At 40.8% G+C, this 21,674-nt stretch overlaps 1 protein-coding gene across 26 annotated transcripts in view; it reads left to right on the plus strand.

The window, feature by feature from the left end:
• AFDN (afadin, adherens junction formation factor) overlaps positions 1–21,674 on the plus strand; it is a 134,738-nt gene that overhangs the window by 88,554 nt on the left and 24,510 nt on the right. For all 26 annotated transcript variants that reach the window (XR_010371925.1, XR_010371926.1, XM_064445582.1 and 23 more), the window contains 3 exons: positions 20,545–20,610; positions 20,766–20,839; positions 21,351–21,469. Coding sequence is in view for 24 of the 26 variants with exons in the window: in XM_064445582.1 (XP_064301652.1) it covers positions 20,545–20,610; positions 20,766–20,839; positions 21,351–21,469 (259 nt within the window). In the remaining 2 variants the exon portion in view is untranslated. The remainder of the gene's footprint in view (positions 1–20,544; positions 20,611–20,765; positions 20,840–21,350; positions 21,470–21,674) is intronic.

The following is a 21,674-nucleotide window of genomic DNA, read 5'->3' on the forward strand; positions in this document are numbered from 1 at the left end:
GACTCCACTAGTTGGTTGATTTTGCTTTATTAACTGGGTCCCATAGCAGACGTAACCTTGGAGTTTTAAGCTTGTTAGAAATTATGCAATGGTGATATCCAAAAGTCCTTGTTGTAACTGTTGTAAAGCCGTATAATTACAACAAGTCTTTCCTAATGCCTCTTCTCTGTGTGGTACGTGAAACCTCAGAATGCTGTAGTCATCGTTGGCACTTAGTGCATGGGCTGAAAATGCAATTGTTTTACTGCTTTTAAGTTATATCACATAGTTAACCGCTTCTAAACAGCGCTATTTTTTTCTTGTACAACTTTGCATATGTCATAGTCTGTTCTTGAAATTGCAATTTTGCGTGGTATCAGCTTTTAAGGTTTATTTCTGACATCTGTGGAGGAATACCAGGTGTCTGGTGTATGTTGCTAATGATTGGCAGTTATTGAGGAAACTATTCAGGATCTGAAAAGGGTAACTCGAATGTTCTGCTCTTATTTTGGTGAAGTGGGTTAATAAATTGAGAAGCAAATACTAGCTCTTGAGGTACACCAGATTAAATATGTATCAGACTTCTGACTGCCATCTGCATTCCTGTTGGGCGTTTCAAAATGTGTCATGGAAATTATTTCCCCCCCCCAGCTTTAAACTGTGAAATCCGATTTCTCGTGCAGAGAGAAGCAGGATATAACAGGGGGAAAAGTTTCCCTTTTCACTGGAGCTGGCTGGCTCCTATACGTTGTTTTAACAGCTGACATTAAATTTCCATTAGCGGTATGTAACAGTGCTACTGGTCAGCGTGTCAGCTTGATTTGAAAGTTTTTTAGAAGCTACTTAACCAATTTAATGATTTCTTTGACATGATCAGTGGTGGAAGCCGTAGTCTTCATCTCAGCACAGTTGCAGAAACACTGGTTCAGGCAGTGATTGCATTTCACCTTGCTGCGGTGTGCCAGCCACAATACTGGAATTCTGATTTTAAAACCTCAATCTGAAATAAGCAAGAGGCAGATTTTTATTGTAGTTTCAGTGTGTGTAGAACAGAAACTTCCATTTAATTTGAAGTCAGCAGAATGTTCATTGGATAGAAAAAATCTTCTCACACTGTGTTGAAACAAGTGGCTGTAGTAGTTAAATAGGATTATTTTCAAGGGGTTCAAAGTTGCTTATTGTAAGTAATTAATAGCATATTTTTCCTGTAATAGGCTTCATAAAAACAACAGAGTAAGGAAGAACACACAGGCATTAATTTTCTTAATCTGGCCAGAGCAGAGCAGATTAGAGAATTGAGTGGGTGTGACTGGGAAGCTAGCAATAGTGTGTGGATTTTTTCTTTTTCATACCTTGTTGACTTGTACTAATGATTTTTCAAACATGACACAGGTCATGTATCATTTAGCAGTATAAAAACTAAAATTCTCTTTTTTTTTCCCTTTGGCTGAGGAAAATGGAGGAAGAAGTCCAGTGGGCTATTAGTTAAAATTTTCTAAACATTAACTGGATAGAGTACCTGAAGTGAGAGGGAGAGGCAAGTGTGAGAATAGATGTAGGTTTTAATAACATTTTTAACAGTGAAGGTTGGCTCTCAGGTGCTCGTGTGAAAGTACCTTATAGTTGAAGAAATGAATAGCTCATTTTCAGTTTCAGAACTGCACAGGTACTGCTGCCATGCACAGGATCCCAGTTTGATTGCTGACCCAATTACATTTATTGAACTATTAATTTCTAGAGTGCTTCAAAAGTGCGGTAATGAAAGAACACGCAGCAGCTGATCAACAGGTGGTCCAGCTCCAACCAGGGAAAGACAACTGTGAAACTATTAAGCTTTGGGAAAACAGTTGTATTTTTTCCGTAATGTGACAAAATAGTTGCTCTCAGTAACACGCTGTGAGGATGTGAGAGTGCCTTTGCATGTCGGTGCTGACCTGCCTTTCTTGTTAAGTCTTAATGGGCTCCTCATGCTTGTCTTTGGGTGAGGTTGGTTAAAATGTGGGTGGGTGATATTCTAGAGGTGGATGAAATGGGCAGATTCTCAGAGTTCGTAAAGAAAAATAATTCCTACTGACTGCTTTTCTACTCATTGCAAAGAGACTACGCTTTCCTAGTACTCTGTGCTCACCTCTGAGGAAACATCTAACAAATGTATCATTTCATAATCCTTTGAGTTTTTATTAGTTCTCAGGGTTTTGTAGAGAAATAAAGTCTGTGCCAATTAAGAGTTGTTAATGGGGAAATTAGATACCATACCTTCCATACCCCTTCCACACCAAACGTTCTTAATTACCAAGCGGTTCTCATGCCTTCTCTGCTGCAGTCGAAAAAGATGGTTGGAGTTGAAGCTAAGGTTACACAAGCAGAGAAGTGATGCGACTTGCATTGAAATGCCGGGCACCTGCTTATTCTTATGATAGATGGTTTCAGTTTGTGATACTTGGTGATCATGAGTATCTTTGACAGCTGCCAAGGGGATCAGGGGCTGGAGCATCTCCCTTGGGAGGAAAGGCTGAGAGACCTGGGTCTGTTCAGCCTGGAGAAGAGAAGGCTGAGGGGGGATCTCATCAATGCCTATAAATATCTGAAGGGTGGGTGTCAGGGGGATGGGGCCGGGCTCTTTTCAGCGGTGCCCAGCGCCAGGCCAAGGGGCCACGGGCACAAGCTGGAACACGGGAAGCTCCCCCTGAACATGAGGACAAACCCCTTCCCTGTGCGGGTGCCAGAGCAGGGGCACAGGCTGCCCAGAGAGGCTGTGGGGTCCCTTCCCTGGAGACATTCACCCCCCGCCTGGACGCGGCCCTGTGCCCCTGCTCTGGGGGTGCCTGCTCCAGCAGGGGTGGGATGGGGTGAGCTCCAGTTGTGCCTCCCAACCCCCACCAGTCTGTGATTCTGTGATGACACGCACATGGACATCCATGCAAAACTCAAACACCACCAAAGGAGGTAAGTAAGGAGTATATGAACGTGTTAGGTCCCTGGGAACCCTGTATTTGATCCTCTTTCCGCCTAACAGCAGGTAAAATGTTTAAGTGCATTACTTGTAATTAAATAAAATATGAGTAGCTGTGAAACAGAAGTGTTGCAGGCCTGCCAGGAGTGCTGGAGAGAGCAGAAATGCTGCCTATCACCTAGTTCACTGCATTTCTCTGAGGCGGGACACCCCTCTGAGCAGCCGTGTAGTGAGCGTGTACGCTGTATGCGGATACACCAGGGAAAAGAAGTTCAGTTATGAAACAACTGTTAGCTGCCAGAGCACTGTAAAAGGTGGTGTGTGTGTTTGGGTTTTCGTTTGGGTTTTTTTCACCTGGGAAAATACCTAACAGCATTTCTTAAACTGAACACTTTACACAGGTTTTTATTTTTATTTAAAGGTAAACTGTATAATTTCAGATGCGATCCAAACAGGTAACTTGTTGTTCTGCCCTTCTGTAGGTGTTGCATGTTTTCTCACAGTCATACTCCTGCAGCTTTATTAGCAGTAGCTTTTGTAATAGGCATATGGAAACGTAGCTGGTAGGAGTGGTCGGGCATCGGGAACAGTATTGCTTTTTGAGGTTGTGTGCAGAATCTGGTTGCTCTAACCCTGAAAGATGTTTTGATGTTAAAAGCTGCCTGACTCCCAACCACATTGCGGTTAAGTTTTTATGAAATCCAGATGATTTGGAAGCAGCGTGTGCATGCAGTTTACTTTAAAAATATATCGCTTTTTGGGGGCTTTTGCATGTGACTCCTTAGCCATCTGTGGGCCAGCACATTACTTCCTGTTTAATTTGGAGGTTTTTGTCTTTTGTACAAAAGGGCTCCCGTTTTTGGTTTGGTGTTTTTTTTTTCCTAGCAGTTTTCAAAGTTTAATAAAGCCTCTAAAGTAAATGGAAGTCAGAACGGCAAAACCGATTACGTAAGAGTCTGAATATTGTATTGGTTATAGCTGGTGTTGATAAACACTACACTGTGTCATAGCATCCAGCTCCGAGTTATCTTGATGGGTATCTTGGAAAATCCAGCAGACTCAAGCGGTAGTTGCTGTTGAGGGCTGAAAGAGAAGTGGAGAACTGTTTTTTTTTCTTTCAAGGATCTGTAGTCCCGGAGATCAAAATGTGGTTTTCTGTTGTTGGAAGAACAGAATCCATGGTAAGTCTGTTCAGGTTTCTGTTGGGACTGTTTTTCTCTGAAGTTTTAAATACTATCCCTGTACTTTTTCCTGCTCTCTTGCTTGTTTAAACCTGCCAGTAGTTATTTGTTCGTGTAGCAGCAATGTAATACAGCATGCAGTTGCATATAGTCAGATGTTAGTGGCTAACTTTCTAAAATCTAGAAAGAAAAAACTAATTTTTTTAGCTTGTTCTTCATATGCACTTCTCAAATTTGTGGAAGTGACTATTAATATTTAAAATTCAGGTGTGATAACTGCTGTTTTACTGTGGCAGAGCATGAATAGCATGACCTGTGGTCTGTTTACTTGTCATATTAGTTGGCTTCAATCCAGGTTCCTCTAAAAGTCTGTTTCCCCCTTACAAAGTCTTAGTAAAGGAATTAAAATTGACATCCCAAACAGCATATGTAAGATTTTTAATACTCTGTAGACCCTTCCGAAAAGACCAGAACATGCAAGTACATTGCAGTTAGGGTATCTGATGTTCAACACGTTCACAGAGCATTTAAATTCTGTTCAGATTGCTGCTGCACAAAAGGAGGGATTCTCGTGTTCTGCAAGGGTGATAGAGCAGGTTTATTGATTAATCTTCACATGCTGGTTATAGTCGTTAGTATACTACAGTTCGGTCCACTGAAGTGTGGCACACTTTTACTTCTTTCTCAGTCATCTTTTATTTGTATTACAGAAAAAGTTACCTTAAAATATATGTATATAAAGGCATCTTAAAATACATACGTATGCGCCCCTGCTGGCACATAAATCAGCGTGTGTTTCCTAGGTTTTTTTGACAGATGGTTAGATTAAATACCTTCAGAGTGCTTGCTGAAATGGGATGAGATGGTGGTAACGTGTTTCTTTTTTAACAGAAGCATTTCAAACACTGAGTGTGACAGTTCATCCATAAATATTCTGGGGAACGGGCTCATTCTTCTAAAAATAAGCGTGTGGCATCTTAACCATAAACACTTCGTATTATTTGGCAACCTTGATTGTCCTTAAGGTTTAATTAAATAATTCTAAGTAGCTTTATTTTCTAAACGTTGCTCCTCATGTTATATTTAACAGTCAATTTAGAGTGTTAAATTTAAGGAGGGTTTGAGACTACCAGGAATATCAATTCCGATGTGAAATTATTCTGAAAGTTTGTTCTACAAATACCTTGTTAGGTGACCTACGTAGAAGGAACAGGCTTAAACGGCCGTTTACAAATGTTAATTTTTTTTTTTTCCCCAAAATTGAAAGTTTTAGGTTTATAGTTAGTACTGTTAACGTAACATACAGATTTGATTCTCTCTTCTCTGTGTTTGCAAATATGGACAGTTGATGGGATTTTTTAACTGTTGGTTAGCTCTTTAGTAAGAGTTTCTTGTGTTTCAAGTCTTAAGATTTCTTAAGATTTCAGATACCTCAGTATCTGAAGTCGTCTTGTGTCTGTGCTTTCTAAGTATGTAAGGAAATTTTTTGCCCTTTCCTCCCGGCATGAATTAATTGAAATGTTTGAGTAAGAAGATTTAGAAGTTGTTTTGTTGTGTTTAATGTTTGATGCCAATTCACTTTGGCCATCTGAACTACTGATGTTGCCTTAACAGGCTTCGTAGGAGGGACTTAAAGCAAGAATATAGTATTTAATTGTCATTTCCAGCACAGATTTCTCGGTCTTGCAGGAATAAGATAGTGTGTAAGCTGCCAGTGTAGTCTTCATTGAGAACAAATAAGTAGCGATGTGTTATCAATTTGCCTGTTTCTTGTTGATTCATAACTTCCAGGGGGTGTCTTGGTTAAATTTCTGGTACCTTGTAGATGTTCTATAAAAATTCTGCTAATGTTTTCCTATGCTCTGTAAAAACTAAAGCTTATGCCAGCACAGCATGATTTTTCTTCTTACTAGCTGTGAGATGGCAGCTGTGCTCAAGTAGAATGTTTTTGTCCTGTTTTTTTATTTTACTAGGTTTTATTCACTTATTTAGTTTGATACTGCAAATGGGTCACCCAGACGTTTGTATTTAATGCCTTCCAGAACAAAGTGGGTTTTAAAGTTCATGTGCCAGTTCCTTCTTGCACTAATACCTTCTGTATGCGGGCACTTGCGAGCAAGCCCACAGAAGTTAGAGCGCACATATGCTTGAGCTAGAATTCCTGTCCCAGGCTTCAGTTCTGGCATTCAAGTAACTTCCAAAATTCCGTGTAGATACATGTTAATACAGCATTTTAATTTCATTTTTTTTTTACTCCTATTAATGAAAAAGACTTCCAGAAGTTAACAAATTCTGTGTAGACTTCTTCCTGTGTGAATAATGCTCTCAATTGGAGTAAAACTTTAGGTGCTTCATAGCACACGACAGCGAGTGCATTGATACTGGGTTAAGTCGTATCCATGCGAAACTGCAGAGCAGCGTTATGTGGGAGATTGTGCTGTGGGGCTTTTCGGGTGTAATTTGTCCTTAGCTATAGAGCCAAGAACTGTTTCTTCAAAAAAGGGCAGGGATACAGGGTGGGGTTTCTTCCAGACTAGATTGCCCAGTATGTCTTGCCTGTAAATCCTATCCAGAGACCTAATTAAGCCAAAGCATTAGTTCAGAGTTGCCTTAACAGGGAAGAGCGTCGCAGAATCTGCAATGCAAGCGGTACAAAGCTCTGTGTAGCCCTTACTGTGTCACTGCTCACAGAGCATTTGTAGCAAACGTACATTAAAACGTTAACCCTTGTTTGGGGAAATGGAGCCCAAGCAATATATTTTCCTTGAGTTCAGTGAAAGATGTTTCCTTTGAAACAAAAGAGGAGTGGAATCAAACCGGCTCACTTATTTAATTTCTTTAGTTAACAATTCAGAGTGCTTTTATGCGTTTGTAGCATATCATATTAACCTTAGGTTGCAGCGTTTATAATAAAAAATGAGGCTTCCTTTTCTGAAAAGTTAAGACTAATGACTAAAACTTGCTTAGTGTTTGACAAGTGTCATATATGAAGCATTTTCCCTTTACTGACCACTTTTCCCCTTTCAAAAGAGCAAGAGCAAGGTACGGTTAGGTAGGAACTGCTGCATACTTAATTCCAGTCTCAGAATGAGACTTCAGGCCAGCTGCTTTAGCTAGTTCTTGTGGTTGCTTTGGTTTTCATCAAAGATATCATTTAGAAGCACTCAAATTTCCAGAGTATGAGAGAAATCATGTTACAAATCGGCATGCTTGTGTCTAGCACGGACGGCACTACAGCGATTTGTGTCAGCACGCCTGCTTTCCACGTTCATCCAGTTACCTTGTTACGGTTTCTGAATGCCCTAATTTGTTGTTGGGTTTAAAAAACAGAAACAAACCGACCAAACAAACAAAACCGAAACAGGAAACAACCAAAGCATCAAGAAACCCCGAAACTCACCTACATATGCACGAGACTAAAGGAGTGCGTATGTTGTTAATGCCGTTTCGGGAAGCCTAGTAGAGAACATCGCTGGTTCTCTGGTCCTATCTCCCGGGAGACGCCCGCTTCAGGGGGATAGAGGGTTTATCCACTTGCTTTGTGTGCAAGTCAGTCCTGACTGCGGACATTCTTTTTTATAGAAGTAACAGGTAGCTTTTACTCCATTAAAGGGAACAACAGAACTCTTCAGCCCTTTCTCTTTACTGCTTTTAAGGCTGTATGTAAATAGAGCTCCTGCATACACGGGATGTGAAGTTTCTAAGTTGTCAGATGCTTCAGAGCCCTGTGACATTGTACCACCCGCAACCAAACTTCTTTTAATCCTCACAGTAAAACACTTATTTTTCACATTTTCCCACCCAGCGCAAATTAAAGCTACAACAGAATTGTTCACAGATGCCTGATGTCTCTTGGCCTGCGAATAATGCTGATTGTCACCAAAGTTCGAATCTCCCCTGCCTGTTTTGTTTAATTGGAAGTGTTTTACCCGCTTGTGACTGTAGTTTGTCCGAATGTGTCCAAACTCCAAAAATGTTTGGTTCGTCCACCCCGCCCCATGCTGTGGAGGAGGATTTGAGCGGGGAAAGCAGAAGTTTACGAATGTGGAGCATGGGTCAGTTTTAAAATTCTTTTTAAGGCAGGGTACGACGTGACTCACAGCAGCTGTAGCCACAACTAACAGACCAGTCTTACTTACAGAAGGCTGGTTCCCCTCACTGTATTTGGAAGTTGTATAGGGCATGCTATGAAGAATTTTCTTGAATGATGACAGATTTCCAAAGCATCGACACTGGTCTTGAGGTGGCCGAGGCCTTGCCTTCCTCTGACGAAGTGGGGTTTTTCTGATCTTCGAGTCCAGAGGGGTTCGCCCTTGCTTGGAGGTGGGACCAGTAGCTACGAAGTTGGCCTTTCTCATTCCTCTGGGCTGACTGCGAGTAGCTCAGTGAGTCGCAGGCATAGTGTGCTCGGTGTGTGAAGTAGATAAATACGTACCCATCCAGCTACAGCCTACAAAATGCATGCAGCTTGAGGGGCTGTGAGTGTTTGGGTGATCACAAACCTTTGCTTTTTCCTCCTAGAGAATACATTTTTAAACTGGCTGCATGGTTTAGCAAACTTAGATATTCTCTAGAATGCTTACAATCTTGGGTTATTTAAATACTTCTACACTAATTACTTGCCAGGGAGGTCAGACGGAGACTTGGTTCTGTTGCATAAACTTGCCTTTAAGGATGTTTATAAAAACTTACAGAGATCATCTATGTAAACTTAAGAGCCTGGAATCAGAGAATTAGCCTCGATTGGAAATCAGTGAAATCAACTCTGGGCGTAGGGAGCTAAAAGATTTCAGGCCTGATGGCTGGTATCAGGCTACACTTCTGTCTGCTTTGTTTAAAGACACTTAAGTGCAGGGATTCATGCTGGTTTTAAACCATTTCGGTTTTATAAAATACAACGGAAGCTTAACAAAAAAGACCGACTTAGGGAAACAGTGTCATCCTTGAAATGTTATGAGAGATAACACATCCTAATATTTCAGCAGGGTGTGTTGTGTGTGTACATACGTACACATATATGTGGTATCTGCGTTATTAAAATGAAATCTTTAATGTTTGCGTAATTCATCAAAATCTAGAGAGTCTTGAAAATTATTTATTTTTCAAAGACCTCCAGTGGTTTATGTGAACCAGTGGAGTGTTTTGACACGTAGTCCTGGTGTCTGAAGCCACTTAAATTGGAATATTACTTTCAAAAGGTTGGTAACTGTATGATACTCTTTTGTTGATTGAGTCAACCTATAATTGGTGAGTGAAAATACCTTCACTTCAGGACTACTTTTCTTATTACTCTTCATGTGAAGCTTGAAACCATTTAAATATTCATGTATTTAAGACAAATCTTCAAGCCAATATTGTTTGAAAGGTCATTAGGAAGACTTTCTTGCATTTTGTGTAAATAAAAGTAGTTGTTAATACATGTAACGTGTCAAAAAAGTGACATGTATTTTTTTCTTTAATCAAACTTGATTCTGCCAGTCTTTGTTGGAAGCTGTTCATCCCGCCAGTTTTATTGGAGTGATAAACAAAGTATGTGAAGCTAGACAGGTATGGGCAAATGATGGTTCAGAACAAGTAATGACAAGACCGTACTGTTAATTGTCTGGAGCATAACCGGTTTGGTTGGGTGCCGAACCTGCCGATACGTTCTGCAGATGCGTAGTTTTTCCTTAATTATTTCATACTACAATTTTGCCGTCATTCCTAACAACTGGAAAAGCGTTTTTGTAATAGTTTTCATAGCTTTAATTCTAATGATGGGTATTGGAATAACTGCGTCATCCTACAGATCTACTAAAACTGCAAGAATATTATTAACCTCACAGAAATTACAGCTAGTTTGTGATCCACCTAAGCTAGTTGTGCAGCATGATGCTTGAGGTTGGGAGTAGATCAACTGTTGAGGGGTAACGCCTTTGTTCCCACTGGGTACCGGTGGGGCTGCGTGGTGCCTCCAGCACCTCCAGCCCATCATGCTGCTGGCAGCAGGTCCCCGCGTGGCGTCGCGTGGCGTGGCATGGGCGGCTCGCCTGGGAACCCAGCTGCGTGTTGTTTCCACCATGCCGTTACAGCTGCTTGTCCTGGCAAATACTAGATGGGAAGGAGGAGCAGGCGGGATTGCTTCTGCCTGCTTTTAATGCTTCTGCAGTGACTGAATCACCAGCTCGTGGGTTAGCTGTGATGGTGCCATTAGGAAGACTCTATCTGATGTTCCTGGTCTTCAAAATGCTGGATTATATACACTTGCACTTTATGGCATGCTCAGATTTTATGGCTGATGTAATACAAGCGAGCCAGATTTTCCTGTGTGTGTTACAAGGTCTTGTAAAACTCACCTGTGACAGAGCAACACTAGCAATAAAATCTGTCCTTCTTTAATATTTTCTTTAATTGGCATTTTTACTAATTCAGTGCTACTGTAGTCTTGTACATCCCCAGTTTTACACCGTTCTGATGTAGTAGTTTCTTTTTTCAGGTCAGCGTAGTTTCTCTCATTCTTTTCCGTATTGGTCTGATTTCTCCACAGAAGTGGCTATAACTTTTTTTTTTAACGCTGCCTCTTCTATTTCTGTAGTTCTCGTAATAAGTTTCGAAGCAAACACAGTATTTTGGGCGCAGCCCTCTTAGAGCAAGGAGGGGCTTGCAAAATAATCCCAACTGTGAAAACAAGTATGGGCTACTGTACGCTGATGTGTTGCTTGATAGATGGCCCAGGTGATAAGCGGATGTGATGGAGAATGACTTGTTTCTTGTTAGGTGGTCTCAAAAGCTGAGGTTTGATTGCATTATCCAACTCGGTCCTTTGGCTTCTTTAACGTGGGAGAATTTTTATAGCCTTCAAAGGGGCAAATGCCCATCTGGAGAACAGGTATGAAATCTTTGCATACCTTTGCCATAAATCTTAGGTAGCTGAGCATATTTTTGTTTTGTTTTGTTTTTATTTTGAGGCATTAAATGTGTGATTGACTTTGCTGTGTTTTATCAACTTTGTTTTCCTTCCATCCTCCTGCTCCCAGTGACTTTCCAGATTTTTTTTTTTTTTGAGATTTATGTCTGTGTGACTTGAAGAGTGGAAATCCCATAAACCTAATATTTGGAGGGTGGGGTTTGTTACTCTCTTCACCTTCCAGGTGCTCTTTCAATGAGGGAATCTAAGGTTTGACCCCTTTTTGTTTGTTTGGGTTTTTTCTTTTTCTTCTCCCACACACCCCCCACCCCCACCCCCCATGTTGGTGCATGACTCTTAAATATATTGTCTCAGCATTCTAGAGATTGAAGTTACACTGGCCAGCAGTACCAAAATTGCTCTACTTTGAAGATTGCCACAGTTGCATGAGTTTTCAGAAGTTTTATAATCTGTCGGGCCCTTCAGGAAAGTCATTCAGTCAATTAATTTGTTCGTTTATTCAGTAAATTCTTTACTAAATTCCTTCATACATGGTGATATGTCCTGGGATACTAGGTTGTTTATCTAGTTGTCCTACTGCTTGTTTAGAAGACATCTATAAATGAAAGTCTGCAGAGTTTTTGTTACTACTTAATTTCCTGAATGTAAATCCTTAACAAGTACTTCTTCTGAACTGATAGGGTATTTATTTGATGAAACCATATATGTCTATTTATCAATGTCATTGATATTATACATGTAATAAAAACATTTTAAAAGTTGTCATCTCTCAGGTGAGATTTTAATGTCAACCCTTTTTTCTTGGCTCCAGTCTGTGTGAATTCGTTAATCTGAGAGAGGTTTTTGAGAGAGCTGAAGGCTCTTGCTGAAGTTCCAGCTGGTTAACTGTGCTTTGCTCTGCAGTCTGTGGTCATATTTTGAGACTTAAGTTCTGTTGCTATTGTAAATGTGTTGTGGTTTGGGCTTTTTTTTTTTTCACTCCGCGTGATGGAGGAATGATAAAACATCCTCTGAAACAAATGGGAGCTACTGTTAATTTTTTTCTTACATGTGTAGGCTAATTCTTTCTTGCTTGTGAAATCCTCTACTATTTTAGTATTTGTACGTCTTACTTTGTGGTTTGGGAACATAGTCTGCAATTTTCGTTTCTCCTTCTAAGAGGTCAAGGCAGTTTTTGGTTTAAAAACAAATCGATTTAGGAAGTTTCGTAAGTATGTTACAAAATATTCAATCTTCAGGTACTAGTGTCGGCATATCAACCTTTTCCTGATTCATTTATAGTGGTTTGGGGTTTAATTACAATATTTATGTATTTTACAGTGTTAGGAGCTGAATTGCAATATTCATTTCATGTGCAGGCTTTGTATACAGAAGATTCAGTGCGAATTCATATGTAGGGTCTACACAGAGGTTTGAGAAGGTCTCTTGTCAATTCAGCTACAGATCACCAGTAAAATAAGTGTGTTATTACCGATTGGAACGTAAGCTTTGTTCAGCAGTGTTCAGCTACAGTAAACTAGGGCCTAATGAGCACCACTTGAATAATTTGAAATTTTCATTTCATTTCAAAAAAAAAAATTAGATTTGCATGGACTGTGCAACCCAAGACCTATGAGTAGTAGAATTGTAGAATCACTGAGGTTGGAAAAGACCTCTGGGATCATCAAATCCAACCTTCAGCCCAACACCACCAGGTCTCCTAAACCATGCCCTGAAGTGCTGTGTCTACATATCTTTTAAATACCCCACAGGAATGGTGACTCCCCCACCTCTCTGGGCAGCCTGTGCCAGTGCCTGACCACTCTTGCAGTAAAGACATTTTCCCTCACATCCAACCTAAACCTCCCCTGACGCAGCTTGGGGCCGGTTCCTCTCATCCTGTCACTGGTGACCTGGGAGCAGAGACCAGCCCCCCCCTCACTCCAGCCCCTCTCAGGCAGCTGCAGAGAGCGAGAAGGGCTCCCCTCAGCCCCCTCTGCTCCAGGCTAAACCCCCCCAGCCCCCTCAGCCGCCCCCCAGCACACTTGTGCTCCAGACCCTGCCCCAGCCCCGCTGCCCTTCTCTGGACACGCTCCAGCCCCTCCAGGCCCTTCTTGTCCCGAGGGGCCCAAACCTGAGCCCAGCATTCGAGGTGGGGCCTCCCCAGTGCCGAGCACAGGGGCCCCATCCCTGCCCGGCTCCTGCTGGCCACACCAGGGCTGACACAAGCCCGGGGGCTGGTGGCCTCCTTGGCCACCCGGGCACTGCTGGCTCATGCCCAGCCGGCTGTCAGCCAGCCCCCCCAGGGCCTTCTCCGCCGGGCACTTCCCAGCCCCTCTGCCCCAGGCCTGGGGCGCTGCCTGGGGTTGGTGTGACCCAAGGGCAGGACCCAGCACTGGGCCTTGTTAAACCTCACACAACTGGCCTCGGCCCATGGATCCAGCCTGTCCAGGTCCCTCTGCAGAGCCTTCCTGCCCTCCAGCAGATCGACACTCCCACCCAGCTTGGTGTTATCTGCAAACTCACTGAGGGTGCACTCGATCCCCTCGTCCAGATCATTGATAGAGACATTAAACAACAATCATCATCATCGAAATGTGTAATAAACTTAACAAGCCTCTTTATTTCCTTGCTTTTATATATATCCTCAGGTTGTAATTTTTGACTCCATCTTCTAAAGTTTTTCTGGACGAGGTTTTGCTCTGTTTAGAACTGTTTTAAACTAGGCTACTATGATAAAAATAAAGCTAGTCCTCTTTTCTGAAACCATGCCTATCTTCCTTCTGTCCCACATGAAGTATCGTTACACAGTGCATGTGGGCCACGCAGATGCAATAAAACCAGATCTACAGGAGGTAGAGCTTCTGATGAGTTCTAATTGCAGGATTTATTGATGGTGTTTCATACCTCAGTGTCTTGCTTACCCTCTTGACTTGTGGCTCCTTTTGTTCTTGCTCTGTTTATTGGAGGAGGACTCATTGTTTGTTTACTTTTTTACAAGGTAGTCTGGCCACTTAAACAGATATTTTTCCCATACATTCTTTGCTTCATTTGATGTAGGATAAAGACCTGAGTTACCATTTTAAGCAGACTTCTGTATACAGAAGTATACTTTGTTTGCCTTTACCTCCCAAGCAGGATTAGATGATCTATTAAAATTCCATCTAAACATGAGAGAATGTTCCCCATTGTCTCAGAATTCCTGCAGCAACCTGTAAGTCACAGCAAGTTTCGGATTAATTATTCTCATACTCTGACTGAACTTAAGCGTGTGCCAAACTTGTAAGTGCAATATGTTAACATCTTTCAACTCTTGCTGTTTTAAAGCATTAAATTACTTCTTAGGATAAGTGTAAGATGATTTTAAATTTTAAAAAAAAACCAAAACTTTATACAGGTGTTGCATCTCATGCAAATCTGTGGCTTCATTCTGAGTACTGGACCGAATAGTTTCCCTCCGTTTCCAACATGCACTGGCTGTGTGCATCCATCTTAAAAATGAATAAGCTCAAGCATGGAGATTATTTTTAGGAATCTTTCGATGTTTTTACTCAGAGAATTAATTAACCTTCCTGGGGGAAAAAAAAAAAGGGACATTTTTATCCTGTTGTGTAATTACATCAGCAAAGGTGTTCTAGTTTGTGTTTGACTTCACCTTGAGATATGGTATTTGCCTCCATCCCTTGCTAAAGTTAGGATGATGTGAATTTTTTATGTTTAGGAGGGGAATAGGTGGTCCTTGGCAATGCTGAGAAGTATCTTTTGGGTGCTCTTTCCATGCAGGCTATAAAAAGCTTAAAAAGAACTTCAAATGTTTGTAAAAAAAACCCACCCCCCACCCCCCCCAAGTGAAGTTTTTCTGTGTGGGGATCTGCATCTATGGTGGCTTTCTTGGTTTTTGCAATTGTTTTGGAACTCAGCTTCCAGCAGAATACTGTTGCTCTGCAGACGCTGCTCAAAGCTGCTTGACAAGTCAGAAAGTGACTTAGAATTTAGGAATTTGGAATGGTTTAAATATTGGGTTAAAAATCATACTATTCACCACATAGCGGAGCCTGAGGCTGCAGCAAAGAAACGCTGATTATTTTATGTCATGCTGTTTTAACCTGTTTGGGAATTACTCAGGCAGTGTTTAAACTGAAATATGTTCTGTTAGGTGGAACTTGTTGGTATTTTTTTGTATTGCTCATTAAAAAGACTTCCCTCCTGCAAGTTCACAGGCGTAGTCTGAACATGGGGAAATTGTTCTTACGTTTAAAAGATGAACAATTCCTGACTCCTATTTTCCTTCTTAAAGAGAGCGTTTGGGTTTCTAGCAGTAAAAAAAAACCCATTTGGGTTGTCCTATATGTTCACAGCCCCTGACAGTTACGCATTTGTTAGCGCAGGTACCCAGTTGCACCCAGGTACACACCTGATAAAAGCTGGCACGACAGCTTACCAAGAATACTGCCACCCTCCCTTACTGACCCAGGTCCCTCCTAGCATCCCCCCTGCCCGGGCGGTTCTGAACGGTCATGCTGTGCTGTAAACAATTTGAGGCAGCTGATTTGTTTGAAAACAAAGCTTTTATTTGGGGGGGAGAGGGACTGGGGACAGGGGTCAGCTTAGCCGTCAGCCAGGTCTGTCAGGGGACCTGCCACGACACAGTAGTGCCCGTGCAGGTCCGAGGGCAGGACAGCATGGGAGCAGGCAGAGGGAGTTTCTTCTGATGCTCTGTACGAGTTCGCTGCTAGTGTCATTGTCATTAATTTAGGATTACATTTGAAAAAAAAATAAATACAGAAGAGTATAAATAGTGCTCCACTGCTGGCCTTCAACTTCAGTTCTCTGTGCTTTATGCAGTTTTTATGATCTGGGTTGGTCTTTCATACCGATTACTTAACTGTATTGTAAAAGCACAGAATGGGGGCGTTTCTCATTTTGGAGCTTAGGTCTAGTGTACTTGAGGTATCAGAATTTTTAAACATCGTGTAATTCCCTTTCTTCAGTCCACAATTCACCGTTCATCTAATTCTGATCAGCTAATATCTTCCTTCTAAAACCTTTTCCCTGTGGTTCTCTGCTTTGGCTGAGCATTGTAAGAATAGATACCGTTCAGAGCTAAACAAAGGAGGTCTTCAGACTAGAGTGTTTCTAGTCATGCAGCTCAGGAATATTGTCACCCAGGTGAACCGAAGCCTGTGTTGGTGGCTTTTGATACAGTGATCACGCTCGTTTTGTAGAAGTGGTTCTTCCAGTTGAAAGCCGTGACTAAAAAGTGTAGCTGCTAATTTGGATGCAGTAAAGAAGCAGCAGTAGGTTTGTGGTGTTTTTCAGTTACACGCCTCGAAAATTTTCCTTAGATTATTTACTTAAGGGAGAGGATTCCCCTAATTTTTCCTCAGAAGGGTAGTATTGCTTCACTTTCTGCTAGGGTTGTGGGAAAACGTTGCTTCAAGTGTGAAAGGTAGGTTGGTAGCACTAGAGAGTTTACTACTATAGGTGAGGCACTCTTAGGATTTTCTACATTGTTTTTTGAAAGAATACTCGCTGGGGGGGTGTAACTGGCTATATACATGTATATTTGAGAAAATGTGCTGTAGGTTAATTAATCATCTCTTTATGCTTACTACATTCTTGCTTTCCACGATCATCTGACTCCTGCAGTTGTGTTCTTCTGTTCAGACTAACAGCTTTACAGATATACACCTGCTTTTGTTATTCAGGATTGGAGAAAATAAAGTGAACTGAGAAGGACACTTGCCGTATTACTGTTACTGATACACGCATCGTTGCTGTTTTGTTTCGGGGGGAGCAGTTTTAGTTATGTCGACCTTCACATTCCTTTGAAAGAAAGGCAGGTTAATAAGCAGCTGGCAGAGAAACCTGTTTTCTTGTAATGTCAATAAATGATAGGAGAAAAATTCATGTGGTTTGTATGAGAATTGCTCATTTTGAAGGTTAGTATGCACATCTAACCACATACTAACATCCTTTTTCTGGCCTTAATAACTGTACATTTCCTTCTAATGCAGTCTCCTGGAAGGTGGAACTGAAGCAAAATTAAGTCTGTTTCAATAGAAATCAAGAATTTGGATTTAAGTTATTCAAAAGCTTAGGGTAAAAGTTGAAGGAAGATGATGAGTTAACTTACCGAGAGGTCTTCCCAAGCATAAGGGAGAGCACAGGCATGTTGTGAGAAACATTAAATGGCATGTGAAGTAGGCAGAGAAGGAACTCATTTATCCTAATAATATGTGAGTAGATGTGGTAGCTGGTAAAAGATTTTTTATGAAATCTGAATGGAGATTTATTTTTAAGTCATTTTTTGTGCTTTCATTAGTTTTGTATTAAGCGAGATGACTTGGAGTGAACACATCTGCCTGTAACTTCTCTTAAAAGAAGAGGAAAAGGGCTTGACAGACTGTATAGGCTTCATAATCGCATTAAAAAAAGAAGGAACAGAGTAAAGTGTCAACTTCACATCATAATGAAAAACTACTGTAAGGCTTAGACTGTAAGAACAGTTACAGCAACACTCTATCTGTTCTGGAATCTTCCAGCTATGGGGTATTTATCCAAAGAACATAACACAAGTGTAAGGTGGTGCCTCCTAGTTTCTAGCTTCCTGTCATCTCAGAATTTCCTTCAGAATGTGTTATATCTGTATAATTTTTTCTGAAAGCACTTGAAAGGCTGTACCATGAAGCTGTGATCTTTTTTGTGCATGTTTGCACTTTGCCATCTAGGGCGGTCTCGTTCCTGGCAGCTTCCCAATTTAATTATGCAATCCTAGGGAAAATGTTCTCTCCCCCCACTGCTGCCCCAGTTCGGTTTGGGGGGCGGGGGTATTTGTCTGGTGGGGTGGGAGTTTTGTTTTGTTTTTTAAACATGCTAGCTGGTAGCTTGAATCAGAAAGCTTTGTTTGCTGGCTGATTAGAGAGATGGTAAATAATCCGATCCGAGCAACTCATAATCCTGTAGACCTTTATTTCCTTGATTGTTGCTAAGCGGAGGAGTCCATGTCTATTTAGGCAGTTCTCTCAAGGAAGCTATTCCATGTTTCTGATAATCCCTGTTACCCTCTGAGCCCCAGAATAATCAGAATTATAAACAGTTTTTGAAATGTGAACCTTTTTAGATGTTTAGTGACCATGGTGGTTTCTGGTTTTGTTTGTTCTTTTCTGTTAGTTCTCTTGGCTTCCCACATACCTGAGCCGATATGTGAACACAGCTCCGAAAAATAGTGACTGAAAAGATCTTTCTCAATGAGTTAAAGCCACTTAGGAAACTATTATATGGACGTTTGTGCAATTGCAAATGTTTCTCTTATCACTATCTGCAAACCAGTGCACATATCATGGGCTTAAACAGGTGGTTTCAAGTTAATGTGCACTAACGATTATAATCAAGCATAAGAAAGGTGATATGTATGGATATGGTGTGTCTAATATAATTTATGAGTACCAAAGTCACAGTCCCCAAATTGCTTGATTAATATATACACTGTTTAAAGTGGCAGTACTCTTCCAAAAAGCTTGCTGGATTTTACCTGATCTTTCGCTGTGTTAGGCAGATCTCTGATTTACTGGACCCAAGGGGGAATGAGATTCTTGCTAGTGTCCTTTGAAGTTAGGACTGAATAAAAGCAGCATCAGTCCCAAGTGGCTTCAGAGCATATAAACTCAGTCATCTTAATTTTCAGTTCCCAACAAGGGGATGTGGTAACTGGTTCTGCCAAGAGTGCCCTGATGGGGACGGGTCCCTTCCAAGGTTGGAGCATTACTTCGCATTTGGACCAATGAAATACATTTGCCCCATCACTGCTCTGGTGTTCAGTGTCATGGGGTCCTTCTCCAGCCCTTGGTTTTAATTGACCTGATAAATTTTCTAACGGCAAATTTAGTTACATTATTGTTAGTCCTTTTTCTGGAAAACTTCTGCGCATGGTGAACAGGACATTCGTTTAGGGCTTCTCCGATAATTTCCATTCCTTGTGAAAATGAATGACTTCCTATCCATTGTTGAACCGGTTGTTAATATACAAGGACATGGTTTTGTTTTTCATTCTCTTTATCTGGCTGTCTCCTGACCTGTATTCCTCATAACTTTAACCGATTTTTCTCGTATGAAGTTAAAAATATTCTGCGGTTACCTTGATGTTTCTTTAGAGCCTTTTAAAAAACAAACAAAAAAACCACCTTTTTTTAAATTCCCCTATATTCTTTCCAGACAAACAAAGTGTCCTTACTTCAGTTATTTATTGCCTTTTTTTCCCTTTTTTTCTTTATGTACAGCTTAAGCAATTATTAAAAATTTGGACTTGTAGAATGTTAATCTGGAATCATGGGACTGGAAGGAATTCCTTTTCTGTGGCTCTTGAGTAAACATTTGGGATTAACTCAAGATTTAATGAATAAAAATTAGGTTCTTTACCTGCTTAGAAAACCATCTATAACACCGGCTTTAGAATAATCTTCACCTTGATTTTTGTCTTAGTTTGTTGGCGTGATGGGAGCAATGAATGCTTTTGCTGCCAAAAGAGTTGGAAAAGCTGGGGGGGGAAAAAAGGAGGAAGTTGCATATTCAGTATCAAAGCAACTTGGGGGGTTATCTCAGAAAACGGCATTCCATTAAAAACTGCGCTCTGCTGAAAAGTTAGCTTTCTTCCTCCAAGTGACTTGCAGAGTCTAATGGCACCGCTGCTATAGTAGGCAACAAAATCACAAGTAATTGTCGTACGTTGTAAGGGAGAACTCCAAGGTTTGCGATACTAACGCTCAGGCTGATCTGCGCGGTGGCTTGTAAACGGGAGCATGTGGGTGGTGCGAGAGCATGGCTTGAAGAGATGCTTTCGGTCTCTTGTCTTTAATCTGCTGGTTGTCTCGCCAGGAGTTCACCGTGAATGTTTCAAACTTGAGAGGAATGCTTTGAGGCACATGTTATGAACAAAATGGCATGGTTTTCCAGTAGACTTAAATATTGGCTCTGTTAACTCTGAAAGGCTTATTAATTATAATGTCTACTTGTTTATTGTAAAACTAGAGGTGCTGTTTGTTCCTTTACACTGGCTCCTTCACAGTCCTAACGAATGGAAAAAGCATTTCTATTCCTTTGTTCTTGTAATTTGCCATTTACCGTGTTTCATTTGGGTACTAGCGAGGGAAACAGCACGGTCTTTTGGAACATAATACATAGAGGTATAAAAAGTAATAACGTGCATGTAAAAGTGCAAGTATTTGTTATTAGAAGGGGATTAGAACAAACCTCTGAAGTGTAAGTTGTAGTTAATGTATTTTCTTTCTTATTCAAGCTTGCATTAAGACCAAATATTCCTTGCTTCTAACAATGCTTGCAGGCTCAATAGGCCTAATATTGAAATTTTCTTTTGACTTTCAGTGAACATAACTCCTTTCTGTATAATTGTGTTTTTCCAGTTTAGGAATACATAAAAGTAGTGAGAACTTAGAAGTTTACCTAGCCCTGTAAAGTTGTGATTAACACTGTGCAATGCTTAAGAGACCAAATACAAATGTAATAAATTAATGCTTCTTTCTCTGTAGGGTGCTGGTCAAGACAAACTTGGAATATATGTCAAGTCTGTTGTGAAAGGAGGTGCTGCAGATGTGGTTAGTACTCTTAAACATCAGAAGTTCAGAGGTAGAAAGATCCTTTGGAAATGCTTTTAAATCCTTTGTTTACCGGTATGTGTGAATAACTGGTTTAATTTAGACCATGTTAGCATTGGTGTATGAATTTTCTTCTCTCCCGAATATGTATCTAGGATGGTCGTCTGGCTGCAGGGGATCAGTTGCTCAGCGTGGATGGTCGGAGTCTGGTGGGCCTGTCCCAGGAAAGGTATGCAATGCTTTCCTTGGGTGTCTTCACGTGAAGAAAACGCTAGAGCAATAATTTACTGAGAAGGGCTGAAGCTCGTGGTTTTTTACATGTTAGGCTTTGTCTTGGCTTTTGAAAACTGCCTATGAATAACCTTAGTAACAAGTTCAGCTGTTGGTGTAGTATTTTCTGTATATGATATAGGTTGTCTATACAGAAGAGATTTTATTACACGTTAGGGCTTTAGTTTTGAGCAAACTTTATTTAGCTCTGATTTGAAATGTTTTGGCTTCTGACCTTTAAGTGCAGGAACTGGAACCAGTGCTTGCCTGTAGGGGCCGTCTCTTTAATAAGCGTATCTTCTAGTAATCGTGCATTTTTTTTTCAGTGATTTTAAGTATTAATCGGAGTGTGTTGTCAAACAAAAGGTTACTAGAGCAACCATGAGAAATCATGACATACAAATCGATAATAAAGAGAACCAAGTAATACAGTGTCTGATTTGTTTTATTTGCTTTGGCTTTTATTGCAGGGCAGCAGAACTTATGACTAGGACAGGTTCTGTAGTAACGCTAGAAGTAGCAAAACAAGGAGCAATTTACCATGGTCTGGCAACCCTGCTTAATCAGCCATCACCAATGATGCAGAGAGGTAAAAATGCTAATGTTGTTTACGTTGATAAAAGCTTTAGAAGTCTTAGAATGCAGAAAATATAATAATTCACAGTAGCTTGCCAAAAATTACCAACACATTAGATCAGAAAAGAAACACAATTGTGCAGAAAAGCATTTCCTTTCGTATCAAAAGTTCACCTGTTCTTAGATATTGTTTGAAATGGTGCTAGTCCAATCATTAA

This window comes from Phalacrocorax carbo, chromosome 3 (assembly GCF_963921805.1).
Source record: "Phalacrocorax carbo chromosome 3, bPhaCar2.1, whole genome shotgun sequence".
In the NCBI taxonomy this organism is placed as follows: domain Eukaryota; kingdom Metazoa; phylum Chordata; class Aves; order Suliformes; family Phalacrocoracidae; genus Phalacrocorax; species Phalacrocorax carbo.